A 13,594-nucleotide genomic window follows, 5' to 3' on the forward strand; every position below is an offset into this window, starting at 1 on the left:
TGATAAGTAGTAGGTTTGGTTTAATCAAGATTTCACATCTACTGATGTAGGGAACTCAGTATAACCCAAACCACCTATACCACAGCTTGTTTCTGACCATCAGACAGCATCTCTGAAATTCTCATGGATCCTGAGGATTTGCTGGGATAAAATCACTGTTGTAACAATGTGGCAGGCTGTAACAATGTGGCAGGCATGGCCTTAACAGTTTTTAGGAGCTCTCCTTTTGGTAACAGTTACAAAATTTATAAGTCAGCCTATATAAACTGCAAACCAGAGGGGACGTGCTATTTAAATCCCACTTCACAATATAGTTTAACCTCCCCTCAAATGGAACTCTTCCATAAAATATACCATTACCATTCCGCTAAGTGTTATACACCTACTCCCACCAAATCATCCACATTCCTAGTCACTAAAGTTGTCCACTGTATAATCTACCAAAAAGAGAAAAACAAAAAACCCTTTGTTAGGCAAATAATCACTTAAATAGCAATAATGTTGCCTACAAATTATAGGTAGTTCAGAAGCTAAACACTCAACTTTTGAGGCAGGAAAAAAAAATTCTCCATGAAAGCAGGAGTGTAGTAACAATGACGTTCTCTCAAATTCGAGTAACATCAGGTCAAGAAAACCCTTTGTTTGCATTGTGTCTAACTGCTTTATACGGAATAGAGTAGCATGCCAAATTTTTGAACCTGATTAAAAATTTCATGATAAAACTTGAAGTCACTGATATTCCATCAGAACAAACTGCCATTAAAACACTAGCATATATACACAAAAGGACTTATGCTATGGTTTTCTTGGCTTCTGCTGTCAGAAGTAAACACAAGTAATTAAAAATAACATTTGATTCCTTAGAAGAAATGAGCTGTGTTTTGTCACATCACGTAACAATTTCCTTCCTCCACTAAGTGTGAAATATCAGAGCCAACACAAATCCCTGAACCACTGCCCTAATCTGAGAGGGAAGAGAAGGCCAGAATCAGCCAAGACATTATAGAAGACTTCAAAAAAAGACTTCTGCATAACTTTGAAGACACTTAAAAGTAATAACACACAACCATAAGCAGCCAAGATGCTTATGGTGCCTTTATTTCTAAACAGATGGCTACAACAGTGCATTTAGGGCAATACACTAACCTGGTGTTAAGTGAGTTTTACACATTCTTGCAACAAAGACATTATTGCTACGGCTTCAAAGAAAATTCCTGTGAAATGGGGAGAAGTATTATTAAGTATAGGTGCCCACATGCATACAACACGTACAAGAAACATCCATAACTGCACACATAAAGGCAGATAGACTGTGCATGATTCTATCAAAGTTAAGCTCAAATCAGTTTTTACTGATTCTATCAATCTGTTCATACCTACAACAGTTCCCCACGACTGCCCAACACCTCACATATCCCTTTCCTGCTGTACAAAGGCTCCACCACTCTCATCTTTTCAGACATGTCCTCAGGCAGAACAAAAGGGCACCTATGTAACAGAGCATGCAAGACTTTCTCAGCACACTGCTCAGCCAATGTGGGAATGTGGGTTCACTACAGTCCAAAGGAAAATGCCAGGTTTAGCAATAAATCTAAATGTACTTTCCTAGGAATCACCATTCCCAAACCCACAGAACAGCTTGGGTTCTCTGGTCACATGTACAGGAAATGGGGTAAGAGAAGGGAATGCTTGTTCTCAGACAGAAACAGCACACATCAACTTTATACAACAAGATCTTCTCTGCTCTCTCAAATATCATGCAAATCTCAGTAATGTGGTCAACACAAGAGTCCTGCCTTCATAAGGACAGAAGTAAATAATTCATGGGGCCATTCATTATCTAGATGTATCTCCCAGCTTAGTTCTTTTTTTTTTTTTGATCCAGTAAGAACCACCACAGGCTTTCCTGGAAAAAAAAGAACAGCTACTTAGTCTTATACTCAATTCCAGGGGTTCTGGATACCCTCATGAAACCTATCCCTGAACCCCAGGTGAAGTTCCCCTACCCTAGAGTCTGAGTGAAGACATGGGAGAAGTGTGTACACTAGGGTGGGTGGAGATAAACCTGGCTGCTCTCCTCTAGTAAAGAGTGGGCATCACATCTGGAGCTCAGTATGTGGCACTTGGCTCCCCTCTCCTCTCCTCCCTCTCTCTGTAGAATCTTTTAGAGTTTTGACGATCACAGAAACAAAAAGCTAAAGTAACACCTCTATGGCTTCACTGAAGAGTCCAGAGAGAATTTAAAAACAAAGCAGTGACAAGGCGGCTTTGTTCATTTGGCTGCTCTTGAAGGACAGGGAGGGTCTTTTCCCTTCACCCCACTCCACCCTTCCTTCTCAGCTTAGTGGGGGAGGTGAAGGCAATACACTGGTCTTTAAGAAGTTTGCTTGAGGCCTTAAATACTATATTCAGATGCTTTATCCTGATTCCCCCTATTTGTGTACTGCGGGTGGGTGAAAAGTACCTCATGAGCCCAGAGGAACTATATGATGGCTGCTGTCAGTCTAGGCACAACCAGAGAATGGGAGAGGGGTTGGCAATGAAGCAAACTAAAAGGTTTCAAACCTGCCCGCTTGGAGAGTCAGAACCTGGAAAGACAAAGGCACACCTCCAGTTTGAACAGCCTGCCAATACTTGTTAGACCCAGGTCTAACAGGGGGATCTCCAAGTACCTTGAACCAAGTCCTTGAACCGAGGACTTTTATCAAAATCTGCAGAGGTTCAATAGGAATTATTGTCTGCAAAGATTTGTCATTATGTGATCTGTTGCCTGAGCTCCTAAAATATAATCAGCAGAGCAGCTACTCCAGCTGTTAAAAATCTACTGTGTGTCCCCTTAGTATTTAAAGCCAGCTCTGTCCATCTAAGACGAGAATATTGAAACACATTGTACATAATTGTTAAGAAAGGAAAATAGTTGCTTCCAATTAAAATACCCAGTGGTTAGAATTAACTGATTGCAATAATTGAGGAGAAATTAAGACTGATCCTAAAAACCTAACATTTGAACAAATTTGTACTTAAACACGTGACTATTGGTGTAAACCATCATAAGAACAGAAACTAAATATCACAAACTGAAATCAATAAAATACATGTGTGATTTGGGTCAAACTGGGTAACCAATTAAGATCTGTGTCTTTAATAAACATCTGGAGAACACCAGTAGCATTAATTACTATATGCCATGCTGTCCCAGAAGAGTATGGTTCCTTAAAAATCTGTTTAAATCTGACAAACCTCCAGCAAAAACTTAGAAGTGTAACCTGTCATCCCATAGAGCTGCCCAGACTTATGCTAGTAGTAAGCCTGGCTAGTAACCACTTTCTCCTTCCCTGATTCACTGGGGAAAGGAGGACATTGGCCTGTGTAAGGGGCTGATGTGAGATTAGTTCAACTAAAGTCTTCCCAACATGGGAGGCAAAAAACTTCATGAATCAATTTTGCTGTCATCCTCAGCATGGTGTTCAATGTGTCCTGCAGCATCCTAGAAATAAAGGGAAAAGGACCCATGAGAAATAGGTTGGTAGTAGGTCAAAAGAAAGTCAAAGCCACGGAGAGCTTCCCAGGTCTAATCTGTGATCCATGAAAGGCAGTTAAGACCCATCACTCTTAATTCACATGGAACTGTGCACTTGAGTTCTTAACACAAGAATGCTATAATAAACCTCTAGGTTCAGTTACTGGATTGGAACAAGTGAAAACATTCTCTTTAGGCTCTTTCTCAAAAACTACCTAATTCTTCACTTGAAACCTCATTAAGCTATCTCTCAAATCTATGAATAATATTAATAATAAAAAGAAAAATCCTAACACTCTCCCTGTTTACTGCAAGTCTGAACATTCTAATAAGGCAAAAAAGGTTTCCTGAACCCTGCTCTGAGCAGTCAATGACCCTGGGTTGACCTCAAATCCCACTGATATACCTGTTTGGATCCTTTCTTAGCAGTAAAAAAAGCATCACAGTTCTTCCAGCGACATTTCAGAGTTTGAAAGTTTGGATTTGTATGGTCAGTCAGCAAATGTTGTTTTAAATGATCTACAACACCAAATATCAGAGAGCAGCCATGCCACTGGAGAGAGAATTGAAAGAGTTAAGTTATAAAGAATACGGGAAACATGCAATGAGAACATTCTTCATTGTAGCCTATGAGTAAGCCCCTATTCTTTAATTTATCCTTGGCTGGCAAATTCAGCAAAGCCAGAGGCAACCAAATTAATCATGAATTTATTCAGAAACTTTGAAAAGCCTGGGAAGTCTTTTGACAGTTCAGTATTCTGAAAAGGCAAAGCACTAATGTAGCCATTACGTCTTTAAATAATGAAGCTGTTAGCAAATACAGGCAAATTAAATAAAATTCAATTCAAACTATACTTATTCTTTTTTTAAAAATTTATTTTTAATGGAAGGATAGTTGCTTTACAATATTATGTTGGTTTCTGCCATACATCGATATCAATCAGCCATAGGTATACTCCTCCTGAACCTCCCTCCCACCTCCCACTCCATCCCACCCGTCTAGGTTGTTATAGAGCGTGGTAAACCATAATAATTCTTTATCTTGCCATCATAAAAAGAGTTTCTCAGTCCATTTATTTAAAAAGACAAAGAGCTTTCCTGTAATACTTGAGTAATTTTTAACAATTCTAAGAATTGTTGGCTTATAAACTTGAAAACACAAATGTATGATAAAGAAAACTACATTTGTGGAAATACTGGCAGAAAACTGCCAAGGAAGTCTGTCTTTACTTACAATTTTTATCACTTGAATCACAGTCTTGTGATCTTTCTGTTTTTTTTTACTGTATTATAAATGTGGCTGTATTTCAATTGTTAGTCAGAAAGCATAAAGACTCTTTCGTTTTGGCTTTCTTTCCTTATAGGCTTTTAAGAAATGATTCTAACATGTTCATTTCTAAAAAGTAATGAAATTTTGAATTTTCCCTCTGTAAACACTATTTCATACCCCCAGCTTTAATACCAGAAGGTATTTTCCTCATTTCTCTAGATAAGTCTATTTTGGATACTGCTTTGGATTAAGTATGTTTTGGATTAAAACATTAAGTATGTTTTGGATACGTTATACTAGATTTTGCCTGTCTTCACTGAGAACACTAAAAATCAAAGATAGTGATGTATAAAAAGCTGAAAAGAATTAGGCCAGAGACAAATCTAAACTCAAATTTTAAAATGTGAGCATCCAGTTCATCAATGCTGAAAAGGGGATTAGGGTTTAGGGGAAAAAAATTCAGTGCCAGCTACTTTTCTCTGGTCAGTACTATTAGAACTGATGAATTAAATTAAGGTTTATAAGAAACAGTGAGAAAGTTTTGAGGTTTAATCACCATCCTCCACTCTAAAATAAAAACCATGAAATTTAGACTAGTGAACTGAGGTTTAGAACTTCAAGAGGGCAAATTTTTATTTGTCTATTTCTCAAAAACCAATGAACAAACCAAACTACTAATACATGGAAATGCCTGAGGAATGGGTAAAATGTTGTAGGCAGGTTATGAAAATAAGCACTTCCACTTTTCTTTCACACACTTCTGTACTATTGATGTTTTTGTAGGCATGTATTAATATAGTAATAAAGCAAAATAATAAACACAAAGGAAATAACCTCTGAATGGACACTTAAACATAGTTCGTATCTAACCTTAAGATTGAACTTTCACTATAGAATTATAGAAGCATTTTATGTACTTAAAAAAAAATAAGCTTATTTGTCCTATGGTGGAAGACTCAATGTGAAAATGTTAAACCAATGATAATGAAGATCTATAAATTGGCCTGGGGTTGGGCAACATCTAAGTCTGGTGACAAGAACAGTTTCAGTCCTTACCCAGCAGCGGTAATTCTGCATCAGATTTAGCCTCACAGCCTGAATACTGCCATCATAACAGCCAGTATAAATCTAGAGAAAAATGTTCATCATTATCAGACTAAAACAACACACAATAAAACTACTATGAACATCCTCAAAATAAGAGTCAAAAGCTGGTAGCACTACAACAGGAAACTATAAACCTAAACCCAAACCAGCCCCAGAGTACCATAATAGGAAAGTATCTTATACATCTTCCAGTCTGGATACTTGGAAGCTATGCTCCTTAGAAAGCCATTCTTGGGACTGTCATTGAGAGCAGAAGTGGTAGGGCTCAGAGGCACTGCTTATACTTTAACTGGTGTAGCCCTGGCTTCTGCTGGGCATTACATATCAGGCTTCTGAATTTCACTGGGACAAAGGCTCTACAGCTTAAAGTTAGAAAAATATCCATTCTGGTTCAACTCAAAATTTAAAAATAAAATCAAAGATGAGTAGGGTTACATGAGTTAGCTTCTACTTTTAGGTCTGCTATGCCACAATGACCAAATCTCCTGACTCTATTCCAATGTATTGTCCAGATCATAATGTCTCTGAAAAAAACACCACTCACCTGTTTTTTTGGCAACATCTTAAATTTACCTTCTATTTAATGGTGGTATTGTATTTTTTTATTGTAACTATTTTAGTTCTTAATAAAAATGGAATATTCAAGAGCACTACTGGGTTACTTCTCAATATTATAATACCAAGAAATAGAAAACATTCAATAATGAGGCATATCAAAACAGATGTCATTTTTGGAAGTGACAGTAACATTACTAAGAGTCTGTAGAATTTTTAGTAAACACATTCAAAAGCGAACATGTGACATGGCAAATTAAACTCACCATACTTTTATGGATGGTCATACACATAATCATGTCTTTGTGTCCTCCATAAACCTGCAATCGATCATGCGACTTAAGTGGAGGCAGGGAGGAGGGGAAAAAAAGAAAGAGAATCAAGGTTATTTATACCTTGTGTTTAATAAGCATAGTCCCTGAAGGCTTTTGCAAGTTTAAAACTGTACCTCAGGTATCAAGCTGAAGCACCAGTCACTCGTTAACAGAAGCATAATAGAATAGCAATCTTTTTAATAAGTCCTCCTCCTCAAGGGAAGAGCTGGTAATTGCGGGGAAAAACTCCCCACCAATTTCTGTGTAGTGTCAAAGTCTCAAACCTGAAATTGTACACAGAGAACCACACAGATTTGACAGGCTACAGCTGCCCTCCAGAAACTATAAATTTTGACACCTGTGAACCTGACCAGGTATCTCAGGGCAGTATTTCTGAAAGTGCTGTCCAAGGACCAAACTACTTCATAACTCTGAGTTCCACCCCAGCCTTTCCATATTTAAAAAAACAAAACAAAAAAACCCACACCAAATCCAAACAGACCATCTCTCCAAATCATTCAAACAAAATAGTGAATCTAAATTCTACCTGTAACTCATAGACACGAACAAATTTATCCAAGCAAGCAGTCACCATCACTTTCCCTAGGATATTCACCACAGTCACGGCATGATTGTGACCTTTATAGATCCGGACAAGCTCACCAGTCTGCACCAGAAGAGAGACAAGAGTCACTAGACTGATTTCTAAGAGTCTTGACTTTTGAGATTTATAACTCTGTAATTCTAAAAGAGGTAATGATGAGACTACTTGTACACACATGTAGCTGTACTAATTTTAGACAGGTGAAGTATTCTCACAAGCATTTGTTACTTATATAAAATATATGCACTGTATCCTGATGAAGAGAACCCAGTGTTACAGAGAGATAAGGGTCACAGCTCTGTGAGTATGTATTTTATAGTGTTTGAAGTATATTCACTTTTATCATTCCATTGGATCTGGACAAAAAGTTCCTGAGGCTGAATAACCTCAGAAGTTCAGACTAGGAACTAAACTTCAAAAGTGGCCTCTATGACCCAAGCAGAGTCTCACGGCTGTTTCTATTTGTGCTATTTTAAACAATATATCATATCTACTTTCTTAGAGCCTCAGATGCTCAATATGTCTCACATTTAAATGAGACATTCAAACTAAACCTGATGTAAACTTATGAGTCTGTCCCCCACGAAGAATTTTGATTTCTACAGTGCTTAACAGTATCCAAGAGCTTATGGACAAGGATTATTATTAAGTCTTTCCACTAGAAAGGAGGCTTAATTTAAATTGCAAGAGGAATCCCTTCAAGCTTTATCCACCATTTTATTAAAGATATACCAACAAGGCTTACATGAATGTTGTGAGCATGGACTGACTGATCACTGGAGCCACTGAATACAAGGTCATTCACCACCTTAAAGAAAAAAAATTCAGTGAGATTCAGTATAAAGTTCTGAGGTTTCCTTTAACTTGTAATACACATTGGCAAACTCTACTTTCTACCCTGTTTTGAGATGAGCATGAATGAGGTATAAAATACGCTTCTCAGACAAATTTTTTGAACTGAAATTTATGTGCTGCCACTAAGTACTCTGATAAACTGACAACATATTATTGGTTTTGTTGCTTCTTTGGAATGATTACAAAGTAGAACAGCATTTGAGTATATCTACATTCTATAATTAGATATTTGTCTCTCAATTAATATGCTAAAAATCAGTACATCCTGTGGTGATTGCAGGCCTAAGGAAAAGGACCGTAACCTCCTGTATTCTAAATAAGGCGTCAGAAAACATGGGAAATTTCATTTGAACTCTTCTGTTTGCACCAGACAATGAACTCCTGTTTCATACTTGCCTTCATGCAGAGGATGGTTTTGCTGTGGCCCTCCAGAGTTCTAAGGAGCAATCCATTCCGTGCATCGCGTACGCTAATGGTACAGTCGTAAGAACCCACAACCAGCAACTTTCGGGCACCTTCCTGAGCTGTGGCAAGACAGCTGACAGCCCGAGGGCCATGGCATTCAAAGATTTCAAGTCGTTTGTTGTTCTGAAAAATAAGCCACCATTATATGAAGTAAAAACCACTTAGTTGGAAAAACTCAGCATCAACTAATCCAAATCACTACCCTGATATAAACTCTAAATTCTAACACCTATCTGTAAGTTTTTATATCCACTGTGTATCCCTAACTCCCCAACCTCTGCCATTCCCATTCCAACACTCTCTGTATTCATGACACCTTCTTCCTCCATTCTAGTGGGGACAGTCTTACATTATAAACTCATTTCTATCTTTGACCCATGCTATCCTGATCACAATTAGAATCTGGTTCTCTTTATGTCCTCTCTCACTTCCCTTAAGTCAGTGACATGAAAGAGAAACCTTTTTTCCATATTTGAATACATTTTCCATGCCAAAGACCCAATAAGTCTGATTTTTGTCATCCAAAATGTATGTACTCTGTTTGTCATGGTTGCTTCCAAAATTCTCTTTGAGAACTACTTTCTTAGACAACCAGTTTCTCATTCATCAACTTTTATGTTATTCTGACCTTTTTCTGACCTCTGGTTCTGTTTTTCTCTCATAACATTAAGTTAAACTATAGGAGCCTTTATGTCAGGCAGCACGGCATGGTCACATCCTGAATGTGGATGTGGATAAACATTCCTTTACTTCAGATTTTAGACTTGCTTTCCTTACTCCCAAACCAATCTTGTTCATAGTTTCCTACTTTCCCCAAACTCTAAAAAGGTATTTTAGGTGCAAGTATAAGACAAAACTCCCCGAGACTAGGCAAGAGCAGCAGCTGGAAACCTCTATCTCAGCCATCTTAAAATGCTGGGGAGATAGATGAAAGGCATTCAGGGCCCAAAGGTAGACAGGCCAAGGTCAACAGCCCTGGCTTTTTGATGAGCCCCATCATCAAAGCACTGCATTCCATGAGTGTGGGCAAAACAGAATAAAGGCCCAGCCCTAACAAGGATTCAAAATTCACACCTCTGTAAAAACTCTCAAATCTCTGTCTCAAAGTCCACTTTGCTGGGGCTTTTCAACGATTTAAAGACCGTTTCAAAAAAACAAAAATAAAGATCATTCCCGTTTGAATTTGTCATCATTTTGCCCCAAAAGTCTGGCTCCTAACGTCATTTACCTTTGATTACATTAATCTCGCAAAATAGAACTGGGTAATTATCACGTTTTAGCCTTTAAAACATTTAAAATCTATCTTGTCTTCTGCGACCTATTCATATCAAGTGAACCAAATAATGTGATATTTGATTATATATGGGCTAGTTTCTTCTAACTTGATTCTAAGCTTTTTAAAGGCAGAAACCATAGCATATTTTATTGCATTTCTTGTACGTAGTTCCAGATAGCTGGTAGGAGAGACGGTAAGTACTAACTAAACATATGATATTCTAATTAGGTACAATACAGCAAACTTCTAATACACTGTTAAAAGATGACCAGATGGCCTTGGGATAGAATGCCACAACTAATTAGTAACCAAACCTGTAACTTCTACCTCTGATTACATTTTTTATGCATTCTCTTCACTTTAGTCTACATGTCAGCTGCTGTAACAAAGCCTCCTAAATGGTCTCCAAGCTTCAACTACTATCAGTATTTTCCAATCTGTTCAACACCAAAGTGACTTTTTCTAAAATACCAACTGGATCATGTCTCTCATGCTTTAAAGCTTACAAGTTCAACTACATTAACAAAGCACACAGAGCCATCAAGAATTGGCCTGTGTTCGTTTCCTAAGCCTTATCCTGAGACCTACCACATAACAGTACTCAATAAAGGCTTGCTCAACAAATAGATTCATATTTGGGTCAGGAAAGAATGAGGCCCAAGGGCATGAAGGCAAACCTTGACTTAGTTCAGCTTACAGAACAGGCTACTTTCATGTTACCCTAAATCAGTTCTAAACAACATCACTGTCATACTCAAAGGAATTTAAGCTCACTTTTCATGGTGTCATTCTTAAAATGAGACAAACTAGTTTAACCCATGACTCATTATTTGGCCCCAAATCATTAGGCTTGATTTAATTTAGTAGAGTTACACTTTGGACCTGGCACACTTGGGCCTGAGCAGACAGAATGCATCTTGTTTCACTTACAACAGAAGGTACGTTTTTGAGCAGTAATTTTGCTGCTTTCTCTTACACACACAAAAACAGGAAAATGGCCTTGTCTTCGTATTTTCTTCCCTCACACACACCACTTCTAAGTGGCATGGGAGTTCAGCCTTCTCTCCCCTACCACTAACCTTTATGTTGAAGGTGACCACAGTGCCATTAGCCAGTCCTGCATAGAGAATTCGCCACCTACTGTGGAGGCAGAGAACCCGGTCTTCCAGCTGTAATTGCTCCACACACTCTCGAGTCTGATAAAAACACACAACACCTGATCAGTAGAGGTTAAAAGCAAATAAGGTATGAAAACAATCCTCTGTGAAACAAGAGTGTGAAATTATTTCTTATGAGGAAGAAAATGTTGCCTCCTCCATTTTGTAGAAAAGTATCTTAGACTGTTTTCTGCTTTGAAATTTGTGGCCAAAGAACCTCAAGCTGTAGGTAACATAGTAAACAAATGTAACTTCTAATAATGTTACCTATGTTTCTAACTTGGAATGTAGAAATTCTTCAAAAGGCACTATGAACTGGGTTTTAGCCTCTTAAATGAAGTAGCCAAAAAGCTGCACTTGTCTAAAAAGGAAAATAAAGATTATAGTTGTATTATCTGATAATTGCATTAATCAAGCACTATGTGCTTTCCTGCTACTGATTCTCTATTTCAACAGTTCCCAAATGCCTCCTATAAACCAGTATCAGGTTAGCTGGTTTATAATTACCCAAAAAGTTTTCAAAATATATAGAACACCAAGCTTCATCCCTAAACCCTGAGATTCTAACTCAGTAGGCCCTGGAATATGTTTTTTAAAAATTTTCCTTCATAATTCTGATGCATATACAGGTTATACAAACACAGTTTGCGCTGATGTTCATAAAATGATTTCCATGAATTCCCAGAACTGTGTTTTATCAATAAAATCTAATTACCTAGAATAGGGCCAATTACATAGTAAGTACTCAAGATTGAATGCTGTTGAATGATACTAAGTGACTAAAATAATAAAAAAAGAACTGTTAATGTGGATTTGTCTATTTCTCCCTGTAATCCCATCAATATTTTCTTTACATATTTTGATGCTCTGTTATTCTCTGATAAGATAGATCACTATTCTATCTTGAATGTCTTCTATATTGACCCTTTTATCATTAATAAAAAGCTACCCTTGTTTCAGTAGTATTCTGTCTTAAAGTCTATTTGCCTGATAGTAATATAACTACTCTAGCTCTTTTTGTTACTATTTGCAAAAAAAGGTACATTTCCCCCCCCAATCTTTTATTTCAGCCTACCTGTGTCTTTGAATTTAAAAGTGTCTTGTAGACAGCATAGATTTTGATGTTTGTTCTTTATCTAGTCAATCTCCTTTTCAATTTGAGTGTTAATTCACATTTAATATGATTATTAAATATGTTTAGATTCAGACTCCAATTTGCTTTCTATTTGTCTCATTTTTATTTGTTTCCCCATTTCTGCCTTGTTTTGTATTAAACAGTTTTTTTAGTATGCCATTTTAATTCTCCTCTATTAAATTTTTAAGCTATCTTTCTTTGCATTATTCTTTTAGTGACTGCTTTAGGGCAGCCGTTCTCAGAGTGCGACCCCTAGACCAGGAGCATCAGTATCACATGTTTGAAAAATAAATTCTTGGGCTCTATCCCAACCCTACTGAATCAGAAACTCTGGGAAAGGGATCTAGTAACATGTGTTTTAACAAGCTCTCTAGGTCCATCTGATGCACACTGAAGTTTTGAATCAGCCTTCTAGAGATTACTTCTTTAAACTGTAACAATCTAGTTCAAGTTAATATTGACTTATCCTCAATAAAATATAGGAACCTTGTACCAGCATAGTTCTAGCCTCTCCCTTTCTTGTGTTCGTTATCTCACATATACCATCTATATACATTAAAAACCTAATTATGTGGTATTATAAATTTTGTCTTAAATAATTAAGTCCTTTAAAGTAAAGAATTATGTATTTTTTTCCTGCTCACTTATTTTTATATTTTAAATATTATGCAACTGTGTATATATATGTATATTTTAATGCAAACAATTTTCTGTCATTTCTTATAATTCATTTAGAAAATTCTTTCTCAGAGGAGAGATCTATTTCTAAGTCTTTAAGTTTAAAAACTTCTTTTAACATTTCTTTTTCTACCTAGTATTAATTTTGGCATATGACATGAAAATAAAAATCAAGAGCAATATTTGTTGGAAAGATCAAAAGAGGTATATTATTAACAGTAGCAAGTGAAAAGATATGCAGAGAGAGACAGAAAACATGGTTTAGACCTAAGCCTCATTTCTACCAAAGGTTATAAGTGTACTGAAACAGATTTAAAACCAAGAAGATGAACAGAATGAAGCATCTGTCTCAGTGTCTCCACTCTACACAGTAAATATAGTCAAAGTGCTTCAGTATCATCACTTTTGATTTCTCTGGACCCACTTACCTTAACATTATAGCAGCGAATGGTATGATCACTGGAACCAGTGTAAAGGGCAGCATTCTTCCCAGAGGTCTGAGTAACCAGGAGGCAGTTCACTTTGGAGGTATGGCCCTCAAAGACACCAATGCACTTTCGACTCTGAAGTCAAGCACAGTTTAGATAATTACTTGTGGATATAGATGGATAAGATAATGTATTTCCTTAAAAAAAAAAAAAGCTAAAACATACAGTTC

General features: G+C 37.0%; 1 protein-coding gene across 3 annotated transcripts in view; it reads right to left on the reverse strand.

The window, feature by feature from the left end:
* Positions 1 to 1,046: 1,046 nt before the first annotated feature.
* The window catches only part of ZNF106 (zinc finger protein 106), a 57,046-nt gene continuing 44,498 nt past the window's right edge, over positions 1,047 to 13,594 (reverse strand). For all 3 annotated transcript variants that reach the window (XM_069596067.1, XM_069596068.1, XM_069596069.1), the window contains 9 exons: positions 13,365 to 13,499; positions 11,046 to 11,162; positions 8,622 to 8,813; positions 8,116 to 8,178; positions 7,314 to 7,433; positions 6,719 to 6,790; positions 5,847 to 5,918; positions 3,927 to 4,073; positions 1,047 to 3,487 (listed from right to left, as the gene is read on the reverse strand). In XM_069596067.1, coding sequence (XP_069452168.1) covers positions 3,431 to 3,487; positions 3,927 to 4,073; positions 5,847 to 5,918; positions 6,719 to 6,790; positions 7,314 to 7,433; positions 8,116 to 8,178; positions 8,622 to 8,813; positions 11,046 to 11,162; positions 13,365 to 13,499 — 975 coding nt within the window. In that variant the 3' untranslated portion in view covers positions 1,047 to 3,430. The remainder of the gene's footprint in view (positions 3,488 to 3,926; positions 4,074 to 5,846; positions 5,919 to 6,718; positions 6,791 to 7,313; positions 7,434 to 8,115; positions 8,179 to 8,621; positions 8,814 to 11,045; positions 11,163 to 13,364; positions 13,500 to 13,594) is intronic.

This window comes from Ovis canadensis, chromosome 7 (genome assembly GCF_042477335.2).
Source record: "Ovis canadensis isolate MfBH-ARS-UI-01 breed Bighorn chromosome 7, ARS-UI_OviCan_v2, whole genome shotgun sequence".
Classification (NCBI taxonomy): domain Eukaryota; kingdom Metazoa; phylum Chordata; class Mammalia; order Artiodactyla; family Bovidae; genus Ovis; species Ovis canadensis.